This window comes from Manacus candei, unplaced genomic scaffold (assembly GCF_025592945.1).
Source record: "Manacus candei isolate 608988 ecotype Guabito, Panama unplaced genomic scaffold, ASM2559294v1 h1tg000056l, whole genome shotgun sequence".
Lineage (NCBI taxonomy): Eukaryota > Metazoa > Chordata > Aves > Passeriformes > Pipridae > Manacus > Manacus candei.
Genome location: NW_026138104.1, coordinates 11,329,583 through 11,349,155, shown reverse-complemented (window position 1 = coordinate 11,349,155; position 19,573 = coordinate 11,329,583). Strand labels below are relative to the sequence as shown.

General features: G+C 37.5%; 1 protein-coding gene across 14 annotated transcripts in view; it reads left to right on the top strand.

The window, feature by feature from the left end:
• Positions 1-19,573, top strand: part of PARD3 (par-3 family cell polarity regulator) — a 451,505-nt gene that overhangs the window by 181,668 nt on the left and 250,264 nt on the right. For 10 of the 14 annotated variants that reach the window (XM_051802296.1, XM_051802284.1, XM_051802286.1 and 7 more), the window contains 2 exons: positions 512-690; positions 15,724-15,855. In XM_051802296.1, coding sequence (XP_051658256.1) covers positions 512-690; positions 15,724-15,855 — 311 coding nt within the window. The remainder of the gene's footprint in view (positions 1-511; positions 691-15,723; positions 15,856-19,573) is intronic. The other 4 variants (XM_051802292.1, XM_051802291.1, XM_051802289.1 and 1 more) reach the window with 1 other exon arrangement.

The following is a 19,573-nucleotide window of genomic DNA, read 5'->3' as shown; positions in this document are numbered from 1 at the left end:
AGGGCGAGGTGGCTGCCTTTTGCTGGCCGGCAGCTTCTTCACGGGGTGCTGTGCCAGCACTGCCCAGGCTGCAGCCTTGGCAGTGGCATGGGGGTCACATTGTCCTAGTCCACCCCTTACTTTGTCACCAGGCTTTGACTACTTGCTCTTTAAAATACGTGTGTGTCACCTTAGCCTCTTAGTTGTTCAAGCTTATGTTGTATTTTTTATTTTACACAACAATCAGCAGATAGGAGTGATGCTGTGTTCTCACTTGGAAAGCCACCAAGCTGTGCTAGGTTCAGAGTTTGATTTTCCCTTCATTTTCTCCTTGTGTGGCCAAGCAGCAAGGCTGTGGTTTTGAGGAAACAGACCTTGTCCTTGAGGAGCTATGCTGAGGTCAATAACTCCTTACTCTGTGAAACCACATTTGGTCAAAACCACCCATCCAGTGCTTGAAAAAATATTTTTCTTTTGTCAAAAACATTTTAAATCTAGTCAGTGTTTATTTACTGTCTGTTTTATTCTTCAGATATGCCTCTTCATGTCCGACGCAGTAGTGACCCTGCACTGATCGGCCTCTCAACCTCTGTAAGTGACACAAATTTTTCTTCAGAAGAACCTTCACGGAAAAACCCTACAAGGTGGTCCACAACAGCAGGCTTCCTCAAGCAGAACACCCCTGGCGTGCCCAGTGCGCATGAAAGAAAGGTATATTTCTTTCTCCTTCTTTATGAAATAAATGAAAAATACGCATGAATCTTGAGTTGTTTCCCGCTTCTCTCACCTGCTCCTTGTTTAAAATTGTGTTTTCTGACCTTGTCCTCCAAATCCTGTCATCAGCAGAGAAGTGTTTGTCCTGCCCTTCAGATACTCTTGGTGATCCACACAGCAGGGACTCTAAAAACTTGATTTTTGCTATTAGCTGTTGTTGAAGCTCAGATTACTCATTACTTTGCAAAGCAGGGCCTAGATGCTGTCATGAATTTGGGTGGTGCTTTTTATTTTTTTAAAAAAGCTAATAGGCCTTGTCTATAATGATTTTTACTGATCTCTGTAGAAGTCCTAATGTCAGTAAAAAATCTGAATGCCCACAGCTGGTCTGTTTTGTCTTTCTGGCACAACTTTGCTAGTTTTTACTTTCTGAGGCTCTAGTCAAGTAATGCAAAACACAAATTGCAAATGATTTCTCTCCTTGATAACATTCTTAGAACTAAACTAGTGAAATGTAGAATGAGTATTTTTTCCATCATTTTTTCAATGTGATTTCAGTATCTCTATGAATTGCATTACTCACTAGAGAAGTCAGCAGGAAGCTCTCTTCTCAGTGCATTATTAAAAAAAATAAATTGGAAGAAATATACCCTTTTGTACAGATCCCACCATTGCCCATATTTGTGATGACAACTTGCAGACAAACTCAAAAGGAAAAAAACCAATATATTTTCTAACAGAAATGAGTAATTTAAAAAGAATATTACAGTTATGGTTGCCATTCTGACTACACAGCACAAAGTCATCTTGGCAAATATGCAGCTTATTTTAGCTTTTATTTTTTTTTACCTTAATTTTTATTATTTTTGTGTAGTATAAATGCAAACTAAGACTCAGCAGTCGGGACTACCACACCCAAATAAAGAAGTCCTTATATGCTGCTAATGAACTGAGCTATTTTTGATGGGTTTTTGGTCATTTCAAAAACATCTATAAAAGCACAGTGCTCATAGGCATTGAGGTACCCCTTCATGCAGAGGTGTCAGTTTAACATGGTATTTTTAGGTTCCTGCTGGAGCACGATTTCAGGCAGTTAATGGTATATTTTCTGTCACTTGTACTGGTGTGGCACAGAAGTGTATGTTGTTTTGAAAAAATGTCTTTTATACTATTCTGATTCCGAGAAGAAAAATTATAATCTAATCCATTTTAAGTATTAACATTTTCAGTTAATTTTTCTGAAATCATAATGAGATGACATTTCATTACTCCACAAGCATAGATATGAAGGGCCATACATAGCATAATCAGATTTCTCTGAGTGTCTGAAGTTAGCAGAAACTGGCGAGAACTGAACAGCAGCTCATCTTTCACACTAGTTTTCTTGCATCATTAGTTGTTCAGCATGTACTTACTCTTGATTTTTGTGAAAATATTTCATATCTACTGGAGTACAGTGACCAAACTGGAAAGGAATGCGTGTGATCTCATATAGTGATGGGAAGCAAGGCACAAGAGAACATTAAATCAAGATTGGAAAAAATTAAAGTTATATTAGTTAGCACAATAGATACTGATAATTTCTTCTACCTTTTTTGCATACTCTTTATATTGATCCTTTGAATAGAGCAGATGACTGCACAATTTTTAGTAGGTAAGATGCAGTAAACATCTGGAATTAAATAGTAATTGCTGTGCAATGTGTGTTATGAATTAATCTCGAGTTCATTCGAGCTAGACTGTTTTTTTCTGTTTTCAGTGTCTTGGTTGCTTCATGTGAGTCAAGGTTTTGTAGTCAATCCTATTTCTCTTAGAATGGATATTAAAAATTCTACTTTCTATTTAATTTCTATTATTATTTTAAAAGGTGTATTTTTTAAGTTCCTGTCACCAATCACTTACCAAAGTACTAACACTGAGTTTTTACAAATGTATTTGTGTTATTTGGGCTATAGAAAGTCCTCAGTACTTTTCTTATGCTAGGTTGTTTTCTTCAGCTACTCGTATAACAAAGAGATGGCTGTGCTTTGTTCCAGACTGTTTCATTGATTATAGATGACAGACATTTTGAGAAAAGCAATGAGAACAATCTTAATTTTCTGCTCAGTGCATTGGGTTTGAGCACCCATATATCTTTTGTGGGCGGTTGGCACTATGTAATGTTTTCACTGCAGTTCTCTCTCTTGACAGCACAAGAACATATGTTCTTGGGCTGAGATTTGCAGCACAGTTGTAGATTAGCAACTTTGCCCCAGCAGTATCTTGCAGAAACAAGAAACGGGTTTCTGGGAGAGTTGCCAAAAGCTTCATCCACCTACTGACTCTTAAGAAGTGACATTACTTTCAGCCCGTCACCTCTAAAGAGAAGTAATTGACAGGTAGAAACCCTGTCCAATTTTTGGAGGAATTAGCAGAGGGGAAATGGCATGTACCTAGCAGAAGGGATTTATTTCTCAGGGACAAGCGAGAGAAGACTTCTTATTGGTGTTTGTTTCATTTTGGGTATGAAGAATTTGGAATGGCAGGAAAATGGGCAGATACCCAAGCTGAGATGAAATGAAGGGGTGGGAGTGCTGCCATGCACCAAAGTCTGTGAGGAGCCAGGACATATGCCAATAGTTCTGGGCAACAGAGAGGGAAAAGGGGAAGAGGGAAAATATGGGCTGTTTGAAGGATCCTACTGGAGAAACTATAGTGTTGCCTGTAGTTACTAGGATAGATGGAGGCAGTAGGGTCTGCTTTGTCCCTAGGGAAAGAAGGGAATGAGTAGAGACGGAGTTTGCTTTGAAGGGGCCTGAGTTGGTCCTGCGAAGATTTGGTTGTTTGTTGAACTTGAGATGCATTTCTGCTACACTAAGTAGAATATTTTGATATGAAATCCTTGCCCTAAACTGGATGTGCATTCCCATCCATTTCTTAGATAATCTCATTGTAAGGAAACATTTATTATTAGGATATCATAATACGCTGTGTGTTTCCGTAGAGAATTGGAATCTTGCTTAATTTCTAGTTTCTGTGTTGTTTACCTGGAAGAGCAACTGGAAACCAGGTGTTTTCAGTCCCAAAGTACTTATTTATTTGCAGAATTATTTATTATTTAGAAGTTATTGTAGTGTTGGTAACTATAATCTGCTAAGTAATTCCTGACCTCATCCTTCCCATGAGTGATTTCAACCAAATGATTAGGTTTCCTCATCTGTGAAAGTATTCACAAAATTGGCTAATGATTATCTTCAGCTTTAGTAGGTAAATTCACTTCTTGGGATTTTTTTTTTTAAACTGAATATTAAAATCACTTTCAGATTTTTTTTTGTGTACGTGTGAAACATATCTGTATTATCTAGTGACTCATGAAGTGACTTAATCCTGTCTCTTGCTTCCTTGAGCCATTCTAATGAAACAAGAAGAAATCTCTTAGTAGAAATATCTTCTCAGAGGCCTGGAGTAATACCTGATTTGCAAGCTGTGATTTTGTTTGAATTGTGTTGAACTGTACAGGTGAACAGATTGTACACAGCTCAAGCATATCATGTGTACTTTGTTCCACTGCAGTGAAATCTTTTTTGATGTTATTGTTTTCTGAATAACTGTTAGTTTGAATCACATTCTTAATAATTCAGTACCAAACCCTATTGGCTTAACTAGTTACCCTGAATAGATATGAGCTGCATTAATGAAAATCATGTTTCTTTTCCCTTAGATGTTTGTGTTATGGTATTGGAAGAATGTAAATGCAACAACCAGATATGTTGCATCTTATAACGACTGTGAATTAATTATCCCATATATTTTCAGTGTGGTTTCTTAAATTTGCATCTCCATTTGTGGTGAGGAATGGCTTATAATTTCAAATTAGTTACCTGCTTTGATCCTGCTTCTCTGGAAGATCTAAGGCTTATCGAGTTAACCTGCCTTGCTTAATGCAGAGATACACCATGGCTAACCAGCTTAGGAAAACCTTCCCACTGTGACTTTTCTGATTTTGATATTGTTCCATCAGAGATCACAACATTGGTACTGCAGAAAGAAGTGAAAATGTATGTTAAGAAGGAGAGCTCAAGAGAGAGAAAAATGTTTGTGCCTGTGCCTCTCACTCTTGGGTTCACCCACCTGGAGCAAAGCAAATGACACACAACATGCTCTGTGGGGTGGATCAGCAGCAGCAAACACATAACTGAGTGAACTTGGCACGTTGTTTTGTAATTGCTTTTTTCCTTTGCTTTTTGTCTTTGCCATTTAGTCAGCAGCCAAATTTTTTGCTTATTTGTTGTTAAATGGGTTTGTCCATATGTGTATTTCTAGGTGGGAAATCATGATGCCTTGTAGGAATAATAATTGTTTTTAGGATATGCTTTCTTCCTACTTTGAAATCTAATCTTTTTGGGCTCTGTAAACTGCAGAGAAAGAATTTGAAACTTAATGTGAGTGATCTAAGTCTCATCTACTGTAAAATACCTTACGTGTAAAGCATTGTGTTTTCCACATTTCCTCTTCCAGGTATTTTTGCTGTTCCCATGGGCTGAGAATGAGTAGTACAAATTTTCAGATTGTTGGGTTGCAGGGTTTTATATTTATGTGAAAGATGCAATGCTTTCTAATCCTCTTTGTAAACAGAATAAAAAAAGTATTTTATGAAATATGTCTAGATAGGGAAAATGATGAACGTATTTTTTGAAAAGCTTCAACAATAATGGTATGTCAGTGTCAAAATCAGATTTAAAGTGAAAATTAGATTCATTTAGCTTTGAGTCTTTTAAAACACAGCTTAGTGAAGTTTGCTTTGTCACTGTCACTGAAGACATGGTATTTTAATAGATTTTAAGTATAATTCAAAGGATTGAAGAGCCCTGTATTCGAACTGTGTGTGCTAGTGTCATTTTATAGTCAAGAAGTCTGAATTGCAGAGTGTAAATCTATTAAATTGACTAGGGAAGACTGTGGACTAGTAGACTGGGCATCATCCTGGGAACAAAGGACATTAAGTGTTGCTGATGCTTCTTGGGAACTTCATCCTCTGGTACTCCTGGTACTCTTTATACTCCTGCAGAAGGGAGGTACTGTGTGCCAGGTGAACAGTGTTGGTAAGGTGCTGTAATTCAACAGAATTTGCTAAGGAGAAGTACAGGATATCTGCAAAGAGCCTGACATCTTTGTCATGATAGGTTTTAAACTCCCACATGATGAATACAACTTTCTGCTTTTAAAATAAAAATGCAATGTTTGAAACAGTTCTGAAAAAATCAATAGCCACGAATATTTCTTTATCCAGGTTTATTTGAGCAGGGATTTTCTCTTTTAGTAAGACAGTTGTGATTTTTGTCATTCCAGATGTGGTTTCACATAGACTGAGAGGAAGGAGAATGAAGAGTGGGTTATCCACTGATGATGAAATAGGGTGTTTTAATGTGGAAAATACTGTTATAGGAGAGAGAATCATGGAAATTCAGTTTTCTTTCTTTGTGATAGTAACTCATTGCTGGCAGCTTGTCATGTGATGATGAAATAATTTAGAGGAATCATACCCAAAGAGAGTGCAATATAAAATAAACACAGTATGTGTTATTTTTGTCCTGGGTAGTGTGTAAAATTCATGACTTTCACAGAATCACAGAACAGCCGAGGTTGGAAGGTACCTCTGGAGACTGTCTAGTCCAGCTTTTCTGGTCAAAACAGGGGCAACCAGATCAGGTTACTCAGGTCTGTGTCCAGTCAGGTTTTCAGTATAGACATCTCCAAGGATGGAGCCTGCATCACCTCTTTGAGCAACTTTTTCCAGTGTTAAATCACTCTTAGAGTAAAAAAGTTTTTTCTTATGTTTTGATAAAATAACTTGTATTTCTTTAAGTGCCCATTGCATCTAGTGCTTTCACTGAATACCTTGAAGAGTCATCTGATTTCTTTAGCAGAGTATTTAATGCAATAAAAAATAAAATCTCTAGGAACGAAATAGAAATTCCTGCCTTTCAAAATGTGAAAACAAATACAGTATTTCTTATCATCACCAGCAAGTTGGGAATGGGAGACACAAAGTGAAAAATCCTTGCCTAGTGCACAGAGGCAACAGCCAACGTGCATCACTTGATGTGTGCTGTTCTGTTTGATGAGGAGTGTGCACATGGACAGGATTCAGCTGTTTGCATCCAAAAGTCAGTCATGACCAGATGTGTTAAACATGGAAAAACAACAGTAAAAACAACAAATCCGAAGTGAAGGTGTGATTTTCTCCATCTCCTTTGTTGTTTCACCTCTTTTTGCTCCAAGTCAGCTGTTCGTGGATGCCCATCTGTCAAATTTCCCCTCTGTCCCCCAAAAGAGACAGATTATTAGTGTAAGATCTGAGAACTGGTGAGGCTTTTTCCACTTCTGCTCTGAGGCTGAGCAAGTCTGTTGATCATTCTCAGTCTTTGTTCTTCATCCCATAGGAATAGTGTGTATTTTTAGTCCCAGTGCTGTGCTAGCCCATGTCTCTCTCTCTGTGATGGGTGAGCAGTGTCTGGGTGAGCAATGTCTGGTCTGTATGTTTGGGGACACGGTGCTGCATCACGAGCTGGGAATGCCAAGGAGGGTCTGGATGAGTGAGTCTCTTACTCGTAATGAAGGAGTGGTGGAATGTGCACAAATTGTTTGTCTTTTCACTTCAGTAAATGTGGTGTACAGCACCTCTCTGAGAGACAATGAAAGCTATACTGAAAACAAAAAGCTCTCAAGTACGTGGTATAGGATAATTGAAGACTGTTTCTCTGCCATTCCTCTAAGTGAATGTGTACTTTGTAAATTCCCACGTTTAAATCTTCATCTCTATTGCTTTTAATTTTTTATGTTTTTTGCTGCTCTCCGTGGGTTTGAGGGTGAAAAACTCTTTTCTGAAAGAGTAGGCTGATAAAAGATTGAATAACTTTAAAAAAAAAGTAGGATGTTCAGATTTAGTGATTTTTTTTTTAAAGTTTAGAAGAACATATATTTTCCTTGGCAACAGTTGGATTGGGTTTTGACCTGCTTTCCTCTGTTTAGTTGTAACCTACAAACATGCAACCATGCAACCACTTGTGGTTCAAGAGTTTTTGCAGATTCAAATATTTGTGTCTTATTTTCTGATTATGAAGGTTATGTATTGGTGCAAAGCATGTTTGGATGTTGGCTGACTGTGTAGCTAGCAAGAAAAAGATCTTTAAAGTACAATTCAGGTTGTAGGCTGTGCTTCCCAACAGTGTTCTGACATGAACCTGTACGTTTTAAACAGTGAATATTTCAGCTTTTTTGATATATTTGTTGCATTTTTAAATTAACTTATCTCATCTTGCAATGAATACTAATCATATAAGCAGACAAGACAAGCAGGCAGTCTCAGAATAAAATTCACTCATATGTGGAGCTATTCAGTGCAAAGGACAAGTATTGCTGGGGAGACAATGGTAAGCATTAGTTAATGGGGAAAATCAGCTCCAGTAAAAACAAGATTTCAAGCTAGGAATGTCTAGTCACCTTCTGGGCTTAATTCTGTTGTGACTAACTTTGGGGCTGAAACTCTTAACAGGTCACTGAGCCTGATTTTGTTTCACAGCCTTGACAGAAAGGGGACGATCATTGTTTGCTACCACTCAGTTTTATTATCCCTTTATAAACGAGCTCTTCAGCTCCTGTACACAGATGTTCAACTTAGGAGCATTGCCTGCTGAGCACATGGAGTAAAAGAAAAGTGGATAAAAATTAAAACCATAAGAAGGAGAAAGATGGGAAGCTGTTCAGTGTGAGAAAGTCCCTTAAGACTGCGAGGAGCCGAAGGTGTCGATGCTGCTATAAACTCAGATGAAAGAGAAACACGCTGCTACAAGCCACCTGTCTGGTACCCCTTTGGGCTTTCCTCACAGACTGCAGGAGGGATTCTGGCCAAGGTCTGAAATGAATTGGCAAGCTGGATGAGGTGATGGATGCTTTGCTGGGAGCCTTGCAGAGACCCCTGTCCACGTTGTTCCGTCTGGAGAAGGGCGGTGGTTTGGGTGAGGGTGGGCAGTGGGGAGAAGGATGGGCTGGATGTGTGAGAAGGCACTGCTGCTTGCCGTGGGTTTGGGGCATTGCCTTCCCGCTTCTGACCTTAAATACCTACACTTCTCAGTGATCGTCAATTCGCTGAAGAAAGAGGGGAAAAACAGTTTGGTTACTCAGAGAAGAAAGAATGGTTACCTTATATCCCAGCCTCCTTTCTTCATTCCAGAATCACAGGTTCTGAACATACAAACAGCCAGTTGCAGCATTTTAGAGGTATGGCCACCTGCAAGTATCTACCTAACACTTAAAAGGATAGTGCTGGTGGTATATAACATATTCTTCATTTCAAGATCCAGATATAAGGCCCTTGTGAGATTTCCTGTACCCCCTTGTTTCCTGTTTCTCTTAGCTACTCAAATATATTTAATATTGACATTCTATTTGTTAAATCCTATCTTCAGAGCATACTTTTAAATTAATTCATTACGACTTTTTTTCCCGTCTTGTAGTTTAATTTCGTGGCTCTCCCAAGGAATGAATGAAGGAGTGTCGACACTTAAAATGAACAAACTACTTTAAAAATGACATTTTATCAAAATCCAAATTGATGTACAATGTACACATTTGTGTACAAAAGCAAATCTCTCATGAAAATGGCAAGACTGTGCATAATTACATTATTGCATTTAAACAGATACCCATATAGGCTTTACACCATAGAGTATATACCTTATATAAGTGGACATACCTTAAAACTCTTTGGATGCCTTTAAAGTGGCACAGTATAAGAGAATATCTCACTTGAATGAAAAGGAATTGAAGAGGAAGATGATTTCTAAGTCTAATGTGTAGAGGAATCAGAACTGTAGCTTCATCTTAAGTTAACCAGTTAATTTATTTTACTTTAAAATGAAACCGTGGAAAGCTTTGTCTTTTTAGTTAAGCTTACAGATATAAAATCCAGATTCTGAATTATAATTACTGAATATAAACTGCTGTATGTTATTTAGGTTGTTTTGCATTATCTCTTGTGAGGTTTTATTTACCTTAATAAGTAAAGAGTGAATGGAAGAAGCTTGTTTTCTGAGAAATATCACTCTATACTGCTTGGAAACTTCTGGCTTTGCATGTGTACGTGCAGAGATCATGACATTTTTGATTTTTGTGTTGTAAACAAGAGAGATCAACATAATGTTTTGGATAGGCAGTCTCTTGTTTTTTAGTTTACTCTTAATTTAGCCCATATTCTTTGACACTAAATATTTACACATAACACTACATGCACAGAAAACTGTCTGTTCATCATGACCCCTAGTTATTACTCTGTTTTTAAGGTCAGGCTTTGCTTGTCAGTCAAAGGATAACATGGAATATATAAATTGGAATTGGACAACTCTGGAAATTTCTGAGCATAAGGCAATAGAACTTAAGCAGAACACTGGCTTTTCAACAACTTTTTTCCTTCTTGGCACCTAATGAGCTATTGTCCATGCATAATACATTAATTCCATTCATGGACCTATACAGAGGGTCATTTCTGAAGACAAGTCTTTCTGAAAATATCAGAATGATTATAGAGTGGTCATTCTTCTCATCTATTTTCATCGTAAATAGTGCATGCAAGTTCTGTATTAGACTCTTAGATTTATATCTTCTGCAAATCTGGTTTTGCCAGTTGCTGGAAATGACCCGTGTTCCGTGTCAGAGCTGATGGGAGGCATGAAGCTGTGACAATTCTTTAATGTGGGAATCCTCTTTTACATTGCTCCTTGGAGAATGGCCTAAGATCAAAGGTTCCTGATACTGGGTGAATGTAACTGGTTCCTTCTATGTGCTAGATGGCTGTTCTGTATCTGAACTGTTGTAGCTTCTGGAGTCATCAGTTCTTCAGTATGCATCAAAAAAAAGAGCAAAGTTGGAAATTAAATTGGGAAATGATGAAATAAACTGAATCTACTGGGAGGAAAAGGAAGCTCCCCCGAGCAGTAGTGTCAGCATCTTAACATGTATGGATAGTTAAAAGGAGTGACTGGTACAATTAGTTTTGAGGTAAAACTGTTGACATTTGGTAGAAATTGTTAAAAGATGCCAATGAATAGAGAGAATAGTTCCAAATCTGACATCTATGCAAGTAGTTGGTTTTTAAATGGAATTTCTGTTCCTGCAATACATCTGTTGGGTTAATTAATTTCCCATATGTAATGTATTTGCCCTGTAAAATAGACATTATTTGTGCAGTCTTCTTTATCTTTTTTTGTTTTGGTTTTGTTTTTTTTTTTTTTATACAGGGGTCCAGTTGGTCTTATACCATATTTATTTGTCTAAAATCCAGTTAAAAAGCAACCACAAAACCTCAACTAAAAAAACCCCTGATTGCTACACTTTCAGACAGCATGGAAAATGGATATATATGTATTACTGCATTTATAAACAGATGTTTTCATCAGAGAGTTATTTACATAAACTGTGTGACTGTTTTGGTAATTGCAGCTTTTAACATCCTATCTGAGAGTGACACCAAACTGTTCAGGTTCTAACATGGATATAGTGGAGCATAAAAAAGAAAGAAGAGCAGCCTTTATAGTGAGCGATTCAACAACAAATCCACTTGTAGGCATGAATTTGCCCAAAGTCTCTCAAGTGAAATTATAATCTCAAAAGACTAAATGAAGTCTCACCTCTCATCAACAAATCCTGTCTCCATCTGAGACCATGACAAAGAACTAAAGCCAAGCAAATGAGGAGCCTTTCCCAAAGTGTACAGTTTACAAGAAAAGACTGGATAGCAAAAAAAAAGGTCTGTGTCCAAAGTGGTCTCTCAGTGAAGATCCTAAATGAGACATGGGCTTTTTTCTGTAGAAATAACGAAAGTGAAAACTTGGTTTAAACTTTGGAATCTTCTTTCAGAGGATTACTTTGAAGGGGTCTTCAATCTATTTTACCCCTGTTGTAATGCTGTCTAGGTGGTAGGGTTTTTTTGTTTGTTTGTTTGTTTTGGTTTTGGTTTTGTTTTGGTTTTTTTTGGTTTTTTTTTTTAAAGTGCATGAAAATTTGCCACACTTTACCTTAGCCATTCAGGAGGTCAAAACAAAGGGAAAACCCAACTTCTTCACTATTTGGTAAGTGGCCTATTAGCAAATGAGATAGCAGATATGGAACTGTCACCGTACCATGTGGAGGACGTTCTGGTTGGGTTCGTGGTGCTGGGACTCTGTAGGGGTACAGCTGTGGGTTAAAATCACAAGTGAGCTTATGCACTGGCAGCTAGTAATTGAAGTACACAGACCATGCTAATGCATCATTTCATCTACAAGCTGAAGAGTCTTTGATGAAGATCTTGTTATATATTGCAAATCATCTGAAATTAAAAGTATAGCAAAATTGCTTCATTTTTCCTGTCCCCTTTCACCCAACCCTCCAGCAAAGCCCCGCAGGGACACCGCGCTGAACTAAATCTCAAAGTGTTAGATTATGTGTCCTCATTAAAATTACTGCAAAATGCTGCTGTTAAGTGTAGTGGTGATATTATGACTTGGCAGTTTTAGTATTATATTGATCAATTTCCATTTCAAATGTGCTAAAGCTGACATGGCCTGTGGTCCCCAAAGATGTTTGGGAAAGAAATTTTTTTAAAAAAAATTAGAGCATTTAATTGTAATTGATGATGCGTGTCAGCCCTGGTCTCAGGAGGGCTTACAGCTGCAACTCCAGAAGAAATGAGAATTCCCTGTGTGACCCTGATGGCTTCTGTACCATGAAATCTCTTTTTTTTTATGGTATTGTAGCTAAAAGTGACACACACCTTTTCCAGTTGGATGTTGGGAGCATGTGTGCTAATGCTAGATTGTGCTGAAGACAAGTAAAGCTTTCTGGGTTAATATTTGCATATTTAAAAAAAAATCAGAAGCCAATATATATATATTAAATAGCAAGCAACATTGCAGCTGGTTTCAGTAAATCCCAATGTCTGAGCTGCAGCATTATTTTTCACCTCCACCTCTACAGTTGATCACCACTGCTATCTTTGAATTAGATCTGGTTGTAGCAGTAATGGAAACCCCTGCATAGGTGGGGTATCCAGGAGCACCCTGAGGCTTTGTTGTGTAGCTGCCTGTGAGAAGGACTGTGTGTGTCAGTGTTGAAAATGCTGCTCTCTCACTGCTCCTGGTCTAGTTTGGTGCTTGTCTCAGTGCTGTCACCCCTGGGGTACAGGGGGTAGCTGCATGCCAAAAAGTAGTGACAAAGAAAGGAGTGGAGGACTGGTCTGTGGCGAGTTGGTCTTCTAATGTTTTGCTGTTTGGCCAACACCAACATGACTCTGTGTGTGATTGCAGCACTGGTATTTTATTTCGATCTGATAATAGTGCTATTTTGAGCCTCTGAACATTGCTGAGAAACACAAGAAATTACAGAAACCACATCCCTCTACCATTCCAGCATTTATTTCTGCTGTCAGAAAAATTGCTGAGTGACTTGGTTGCCTATTTTATAAAATGAGCTGTTATAGGTCTTAGCAGGAGAAAGGTAATCTTCTACTGAAGTGGGCTACAAGCAGAAATATTTTGGTAAGTGGGATGAATATACTCTTCTAGTCAGCACAGATAATATTAGGAGTAAACTCTTGGCAGAATTTTTGACATTAGTGTAGATGCACCAAACAGAGGCTCTCTTAACTTAGATAATTTCACTTTGTGTACTGTGACACTTGAGACTTTTTACAACACAAAGTTCCAGTATAAACTCTGTGCAATAAGACTTCAGGCATGATTCCCAGACCTGCTGATTGAATGATTGAAGAACAACAACACCCCTAGATGAACTTTTTTCCTTCTCTCTTGCTCTTGCAAAACACCCCTGTGCATGGGTAATGGATGCTGTATGGAGAGAGATCTTTGTGTTTTAAAAATAAAAACGTCTTTCAAAAAGGTTTCTATTGAACACTGTAAACATGAATCAATAAAAAATAGAATTATCTATAAAGTGTAGAAATACAGAAAACATCTTGTTACATAGGAAGAAATTTTTGTTCATTCAGAGGAGGTGATGGTCTGTCAGACAGTTATTGTTAGATGACAATAATATGTGCACCAACTGTATGGGTGGTTTTGTGCATAAAATGATTTTTTTGTTATTTCTTTGTCAGACTTTGATTTTGTTGTTATACCTGCCCACCACTTTGAACAAGAGAAATTGTTGTTTTGGCTTACAGGAACTGTGCCACCCCTGTCACCTGAAGAAAAGAATTGGTTAAGAGAAGCAACAGGAAAAAAATCAATTTGTACACAACATTCCCTGGCTTTTATGGATTTGCTGAGGGCAGCTGTACAAAGCTGACTTCCACTGTCCCTTTATAAGCAAGACACTGAGCAAGTTTCTAGTTTTGCTGTGTGGTTAACCAACACAGGAAAACTGGATTGTTTTTAGTTGCTGAAAGACACAAAGTTTTTACTTCATTCGTGGCAGGGTAAACTAATTTATGATGGTGCTTTGTTAGGCTGATTACTTGTGCAAACATATTTTTACAAGGGTATCTTGTACCGGTTGAATTTAAGCTTTAATGTCTTGAAATGGAAGACTTCTTTTATACTACAAAGTATTTCAAGAAAAGAGGTTGTCATCAGTTAAGAAAGCTTAAGTTTGATATGTGTGGGAAAAGACTGCTCTTGCACAGGAAGCTTTTGTAAAATGCTGTGTTTCACAGTTAGACTGAGACCTGAATTTCCTAGCAAAGCATGTCATACGTTTAATATAGTTGTGAAGGACAACTGTAAGGGAATTGATGCTGCATCTAGAATATTGGACTAATATTGTGCCAGGGCAAAGAAATATCAGTATGGCAAACAGGGAAAGGAAATACTCATGCTGATGGGATAATATATTGATGTAAGAAAGGGCCAAAAATCTGCTGTGTGCTATAAATAAAGAAAATAATAGATTTTAGCTACAAATCTGCACTGATGTTTGTTTATTATTTTAGAGACTTTTGAGATTCCTAAAAGTGGTAATGTTGCAAAATGTGTAGAACTAGAGTCTGTTTTAAAAGTAGATACTCTCTCTAAATTATCTGATTTGGCATGAAGATAGACAAACATTGACTGGAAAAAATACTCCACTTCTGAAGGAAGGATACTTACATATATTATACTGTATTCATAATCCTGTTTTGAAAAGCAAAGCAGAATTTCAGTTCCATGTATTATTTCAGTTGGAGGTAACTAAGCTATGTAAGTTGTCAGTAACACTGACTTTAGGCTAAGGTGACTCCCCTCATTAAGAATCTGCCTCTGTGCTTTTATTGGCTTTTAGTGATCAGCCTGGGTAAGGACTAATAATCTTTAGAAGCTGGAGAATTTGTACAGCTTGTGGGAAAGATGTGTAGACAAACTCATCAATTAAAAAGAAAAAAATAATTTTCTGTCAGTCTCAGTGGGATCAATGTATCTCTGTCAGCACAATCTCCATCTGCTGCTGTTCTACAAATGTGACTGTATTTGTATACCTTCAGGCAAACCAAGCAAAGCATTGTTATGTGCAATAATAAATTCAAGTTTTGAACTCTACGGCATGTTATTCTGGTCTAAAGGACAGTACCCGGAGCAGTGAGACCCCTTTGATTGTAAAATTGATTACATGCAGAGACTTGGGAAAATTATGTAGTGGTTGTAGCTGTCACTGGATGGACTCTGGGATGTTTGCTTTTGGTGGGAACGAAAATAAGGAGCATATTGCTCTGAAAGCCTTGCTGAGTATATTACTTGGGAAGTCTGTGCACTAGAGGTTTGAAGCTGGAAAAGAGAGGAAGGGAAGCATGAATGGGTGCAAGATCTACAGCTGCACTGAGGCTTTAGTTGGGCTTCCCTGGTGTTAAGGAAAGGGACCTCTTGCAATGGAATGGCCGAGCAATCACGCTGTCCTTGGGTCCAGCCGGACCTGTATTCACTTTTGTCAGTCTTCCTTTTGTATTCGTTTAATAACCAGTTACATTGTTAATGGGCAAGGACTGGTTGTTTTTTATAAGACACTTTTTTGTTTCTTTTAAACTAGAAAGATGAAAACTACAGAAGCCTACCACGAGATACTAGTAGCTGGTCTAACCAGTTTCAGAGAGAAAATGCTCGTTCATCGTTAAGTACCAGTCATCCCATGGTGGACAAGTGGCTGGAGAGGCAAGAACAGGTAATATATATGTGTATATATATATTACTTTATCAATCTAATCTTTATGCTACTCCAAGCTATTACAAAGAAGTGTATTCTTATGTGATACAGACTCTCTAAGCATGATAGAAGCACCAGCAGTCTGCTGACTAAATATGGAATTCCTCTTGCTTCCAAAAAAACCTGCATTAAGATTGAAATGGACACCTGCAAATTATTTTTTTTTTGAGTCAAAAACATATTTATATAGTATGTGTATAGTATAGTGCTGTTCTTCACAACTGATACCAACATGATTATTTTAATTAGTATTATTTTGATAAACATTTTGCCATTGAAATCTAATAATGTTCCTACAGAGTAGCCATATGTGAGACAGTTTTGACACTGCACTTTTAAATGCTTGTTACTCTAAACATCAAAATATATTAATTATAAATCTGAAGACTGTAAGACTGTTATCATATTTATTTAGTGTACGTTTATACTGCTTTTGATCTTGGGCTTTTTTGAGACACTAAATATTTCCAAGTTATGGTTTGTTTGGTGGGGTTTTTTTGTTGTGTTTTTTTTTTTTTTTTAAATTTTGTATTTATTAATAAACTGGTAGTCATAGAGGTTTAAAGTTCTGAAATTGAAATTACCTAGCAGTCACTTTATATCTCTGTGTATGTCTGAAATTTTTCAAAGGTATAATGAAAATCATCTTTACTATGGAAATTGGAAATACAAGAGGAAGCCCAGAGTAGTGCATTTGTAGAATTATTACCTCATTTTTCTTCTTTATACAATGTGACATGAAAACATTGAATTTTTGCATTGAACAAAATGTACAAATTTTATATTTTACGGCAATAGGACATAAAACTGTAATTTACTTTATATAGAAGAGCTTCAAAATGAAATTTGCTATTTGACACGTCCTAAGCTTTCTTCCACTGTACCTTGTGAATGGAGGGGAAGGTTTAGAATCTAACACTGGGCTGGTGTCCTGGGACTACTCTCCTTCACTCACAACTTCCATAACAATATTTGAAGTGCAGCATTGCCAAATCATAGCATACTCCAAACATTCTTCATTAAACCCCATTTTTAGTTCAAAAGAAGCTTAAATAACATCGCAGAATATTAAAATAAACCAACTAAACCCCCCCCCCCAAATGTGAGCTATTAACTGGTTTTATGTCTTGTAATTACCTGCAAATTAATTTAAAATTATGTGTTTTATGAGAAAAATTCTGTCTTTGGTCCTTGTATTCTTTCCTCTGCACATTTAATGATAGTGTTCTTTGCATTGCTATTTTTCTCTAAGAAGATATAGAGTTAGTGCAGATGAAGTTGGCTCCTGTCTCTGTATCAGCCTGTGCTGAAATGGAAAGTCGGTGCCCAGATTTGAAGGCATCTCCTGTGACAGTTCTGCCTGTTGATGTTTTCGAGGCATAATTTCCATGCGTCATTAGATTTGCACTGTGGCAGTTAATGAAACTGTTGTCTCAGCAAAAGAAGTTGAATTAGAAACCTTAATAGCGATCATCTTATAAAATGCCAGATACATGAAATTTTAATATATGATGTTTCATATTAAGCTTTATGTTGATTTCAGTGTCCAAACAGCTTAACTAGTTAATTTATTCCCCAATTAGGTAAATAATTGGGCAGTAGTGGTAGTCTGGAAGCATATTCGTTACGAGAGTTAACTGGTTGCCGTTTGAAATTGTAAATATCATGTTTCTTTGAAGCAAGTTTTATGCATTTTGGCTTTGTTTGTTTGTAGTGGTGGTTTTTTTGAGAGGGATAGGGTTCATTCTTTGGATGTGTTAATGATTCTGCAAGTACCTGGAAGACCAGGATCCTTTTGTGATTTCATATCAGCGGGATAATTAATTAGAGTGAAACCTGTTTAGCAGGATATGCACAGGAGAAGAAAGTCTGTTGCGAGAATGGGATGCATCATAGGGAAGAAAAGAAGGGCCTGGCAGGGGATGGAGTAGCTGCAGACAGAGATATTCTTTCACTCTTTTTGGGGTTTTAAACTTTAATATCTTTTTCAGTATCCTCTGTGGGATTTTGTTTCCCACTGGTTAAGCCTTTCACTTCTGAGAAGGGTAAACTCAGGCAAGGAGGTTGCAATCTGGCATAATCAATTAATTTAGCAACTTCCAGTCATGTTCCCATGTGCTGGACTGGTCTGTGCACCCTGCCAGTACGTGCAGAAGGAGCAGCAGACAGCAGGTCTGGCACCAAGGGTAAGGCAGCAACAGTGCCAAGAAACCTCTAGGGCAGAACTCATTGCAGATACCAGGGGTATTAATAGTCCTGGTCTAAGCTGCCTTTATGGCTCTTTAGAGGCAGTAGTAGTAAACACTGGATTCATCTTGCAGACTCCAGAGGCTTGTTGTTGTATGAAAGCTCTTCTGGCTCTTCTGGGTTGAATTAGTTGCCTCCTCTCTTCCTTTTGAATATAAGGCAAAAAAGAATTCCAAGGTGATATTTTTCACCTTCTAGCATACATGAACATTCATTGGAATTGCCCTTTGAATGAAGGCGTGCTGTGCCAAAGAAGTACAATTATTTTTGTGTGGACAACACCTCATTTCCTATAAACAATCTATTTGCTACATTTCCTATGTAGCAAAGTGTAATTCTGCAGCATCACATCTAGTTCTACAGACAAAACTTTAAGATACATTGTTTGTAAGAAATCAACTGCTGTAGCAGGACTGAAAAGTGCACAGAATTAGATATGTTCAAGTAGGTGTTAGAGAAATAGTTCTCTAAACTTGTCTGGGTTTAACGCCTAAAAATGGAGGAACGTATGAAGCCCGTTAAAATTCCTGGCAGTAATTGCTTTTGCTCATATCTATTGTGCTTTAGTCAGGCTCTGCGAAATTAGAGTGATACATCAAAGAAATGGGAAAGATTAATTCTGCTTTCTGAGTCCTTTAAGGTATTCTGATTGTGTATGCTGGTTAGCTATATCTGTGTAGCAATTGTTCCCAGTTCGTTCCAGAGCCCTCTGGTTTTCCACAGGGCAAATGATCCATGTATTTCTCAGAAACTTCCTATTTCTCAAGCTTGTGATGTAAGTTATATGAAACTCTTTACCAAAGAATCATTTCACCTCTGTGAAGCCAAAAATACAAATAGAGTTTCAGAATACAGTTAGAAAGGTAGGGATTGTTAAGGGACTTTTTACAAGGACATATAGTGATAGGACAAGGGGGAATGGGGAGAGTAGGTTTACATTAAATATAAGGAAGAAATTCTTCACTATGAGGACAGTGAGGCACTGAAAGAAGTTGTTCAGAGAAGTTGTGGATGCCTCAAGCCTGGAAGTGTTCAAGGCCAGGTTGGATGGGGCTCTGAGCAGGCTGATCTAGTGAGAGATGTTCCTTTCCATGGCAGGGGGGTTGGAACTAAATGATCTTTAAGGTCCCTTCCAAACTAAACCATTCTGTGATTCTGTGATTGTATTTTTTACTCTTTCACTCAATTATTTTATTAATTCTCTCTTACAGATTGTCAAGTACTAGGAAAAAAATTGCAATCTTTAATTTGATTCCGAAATATCCTTAAAAAAAAAAGAAAAAGTTGCTTCTTATTCTTCACCTCGCCCTCCATAACACCTTCTTTTTCCCCACAGCAACCAAACTTTGAGGAATAGTTGAAAAATCTTATTTTCTCTGAAATGTATTCATATATATGGTAATCTCACTTTTATTTGAGAAGTCTTTTT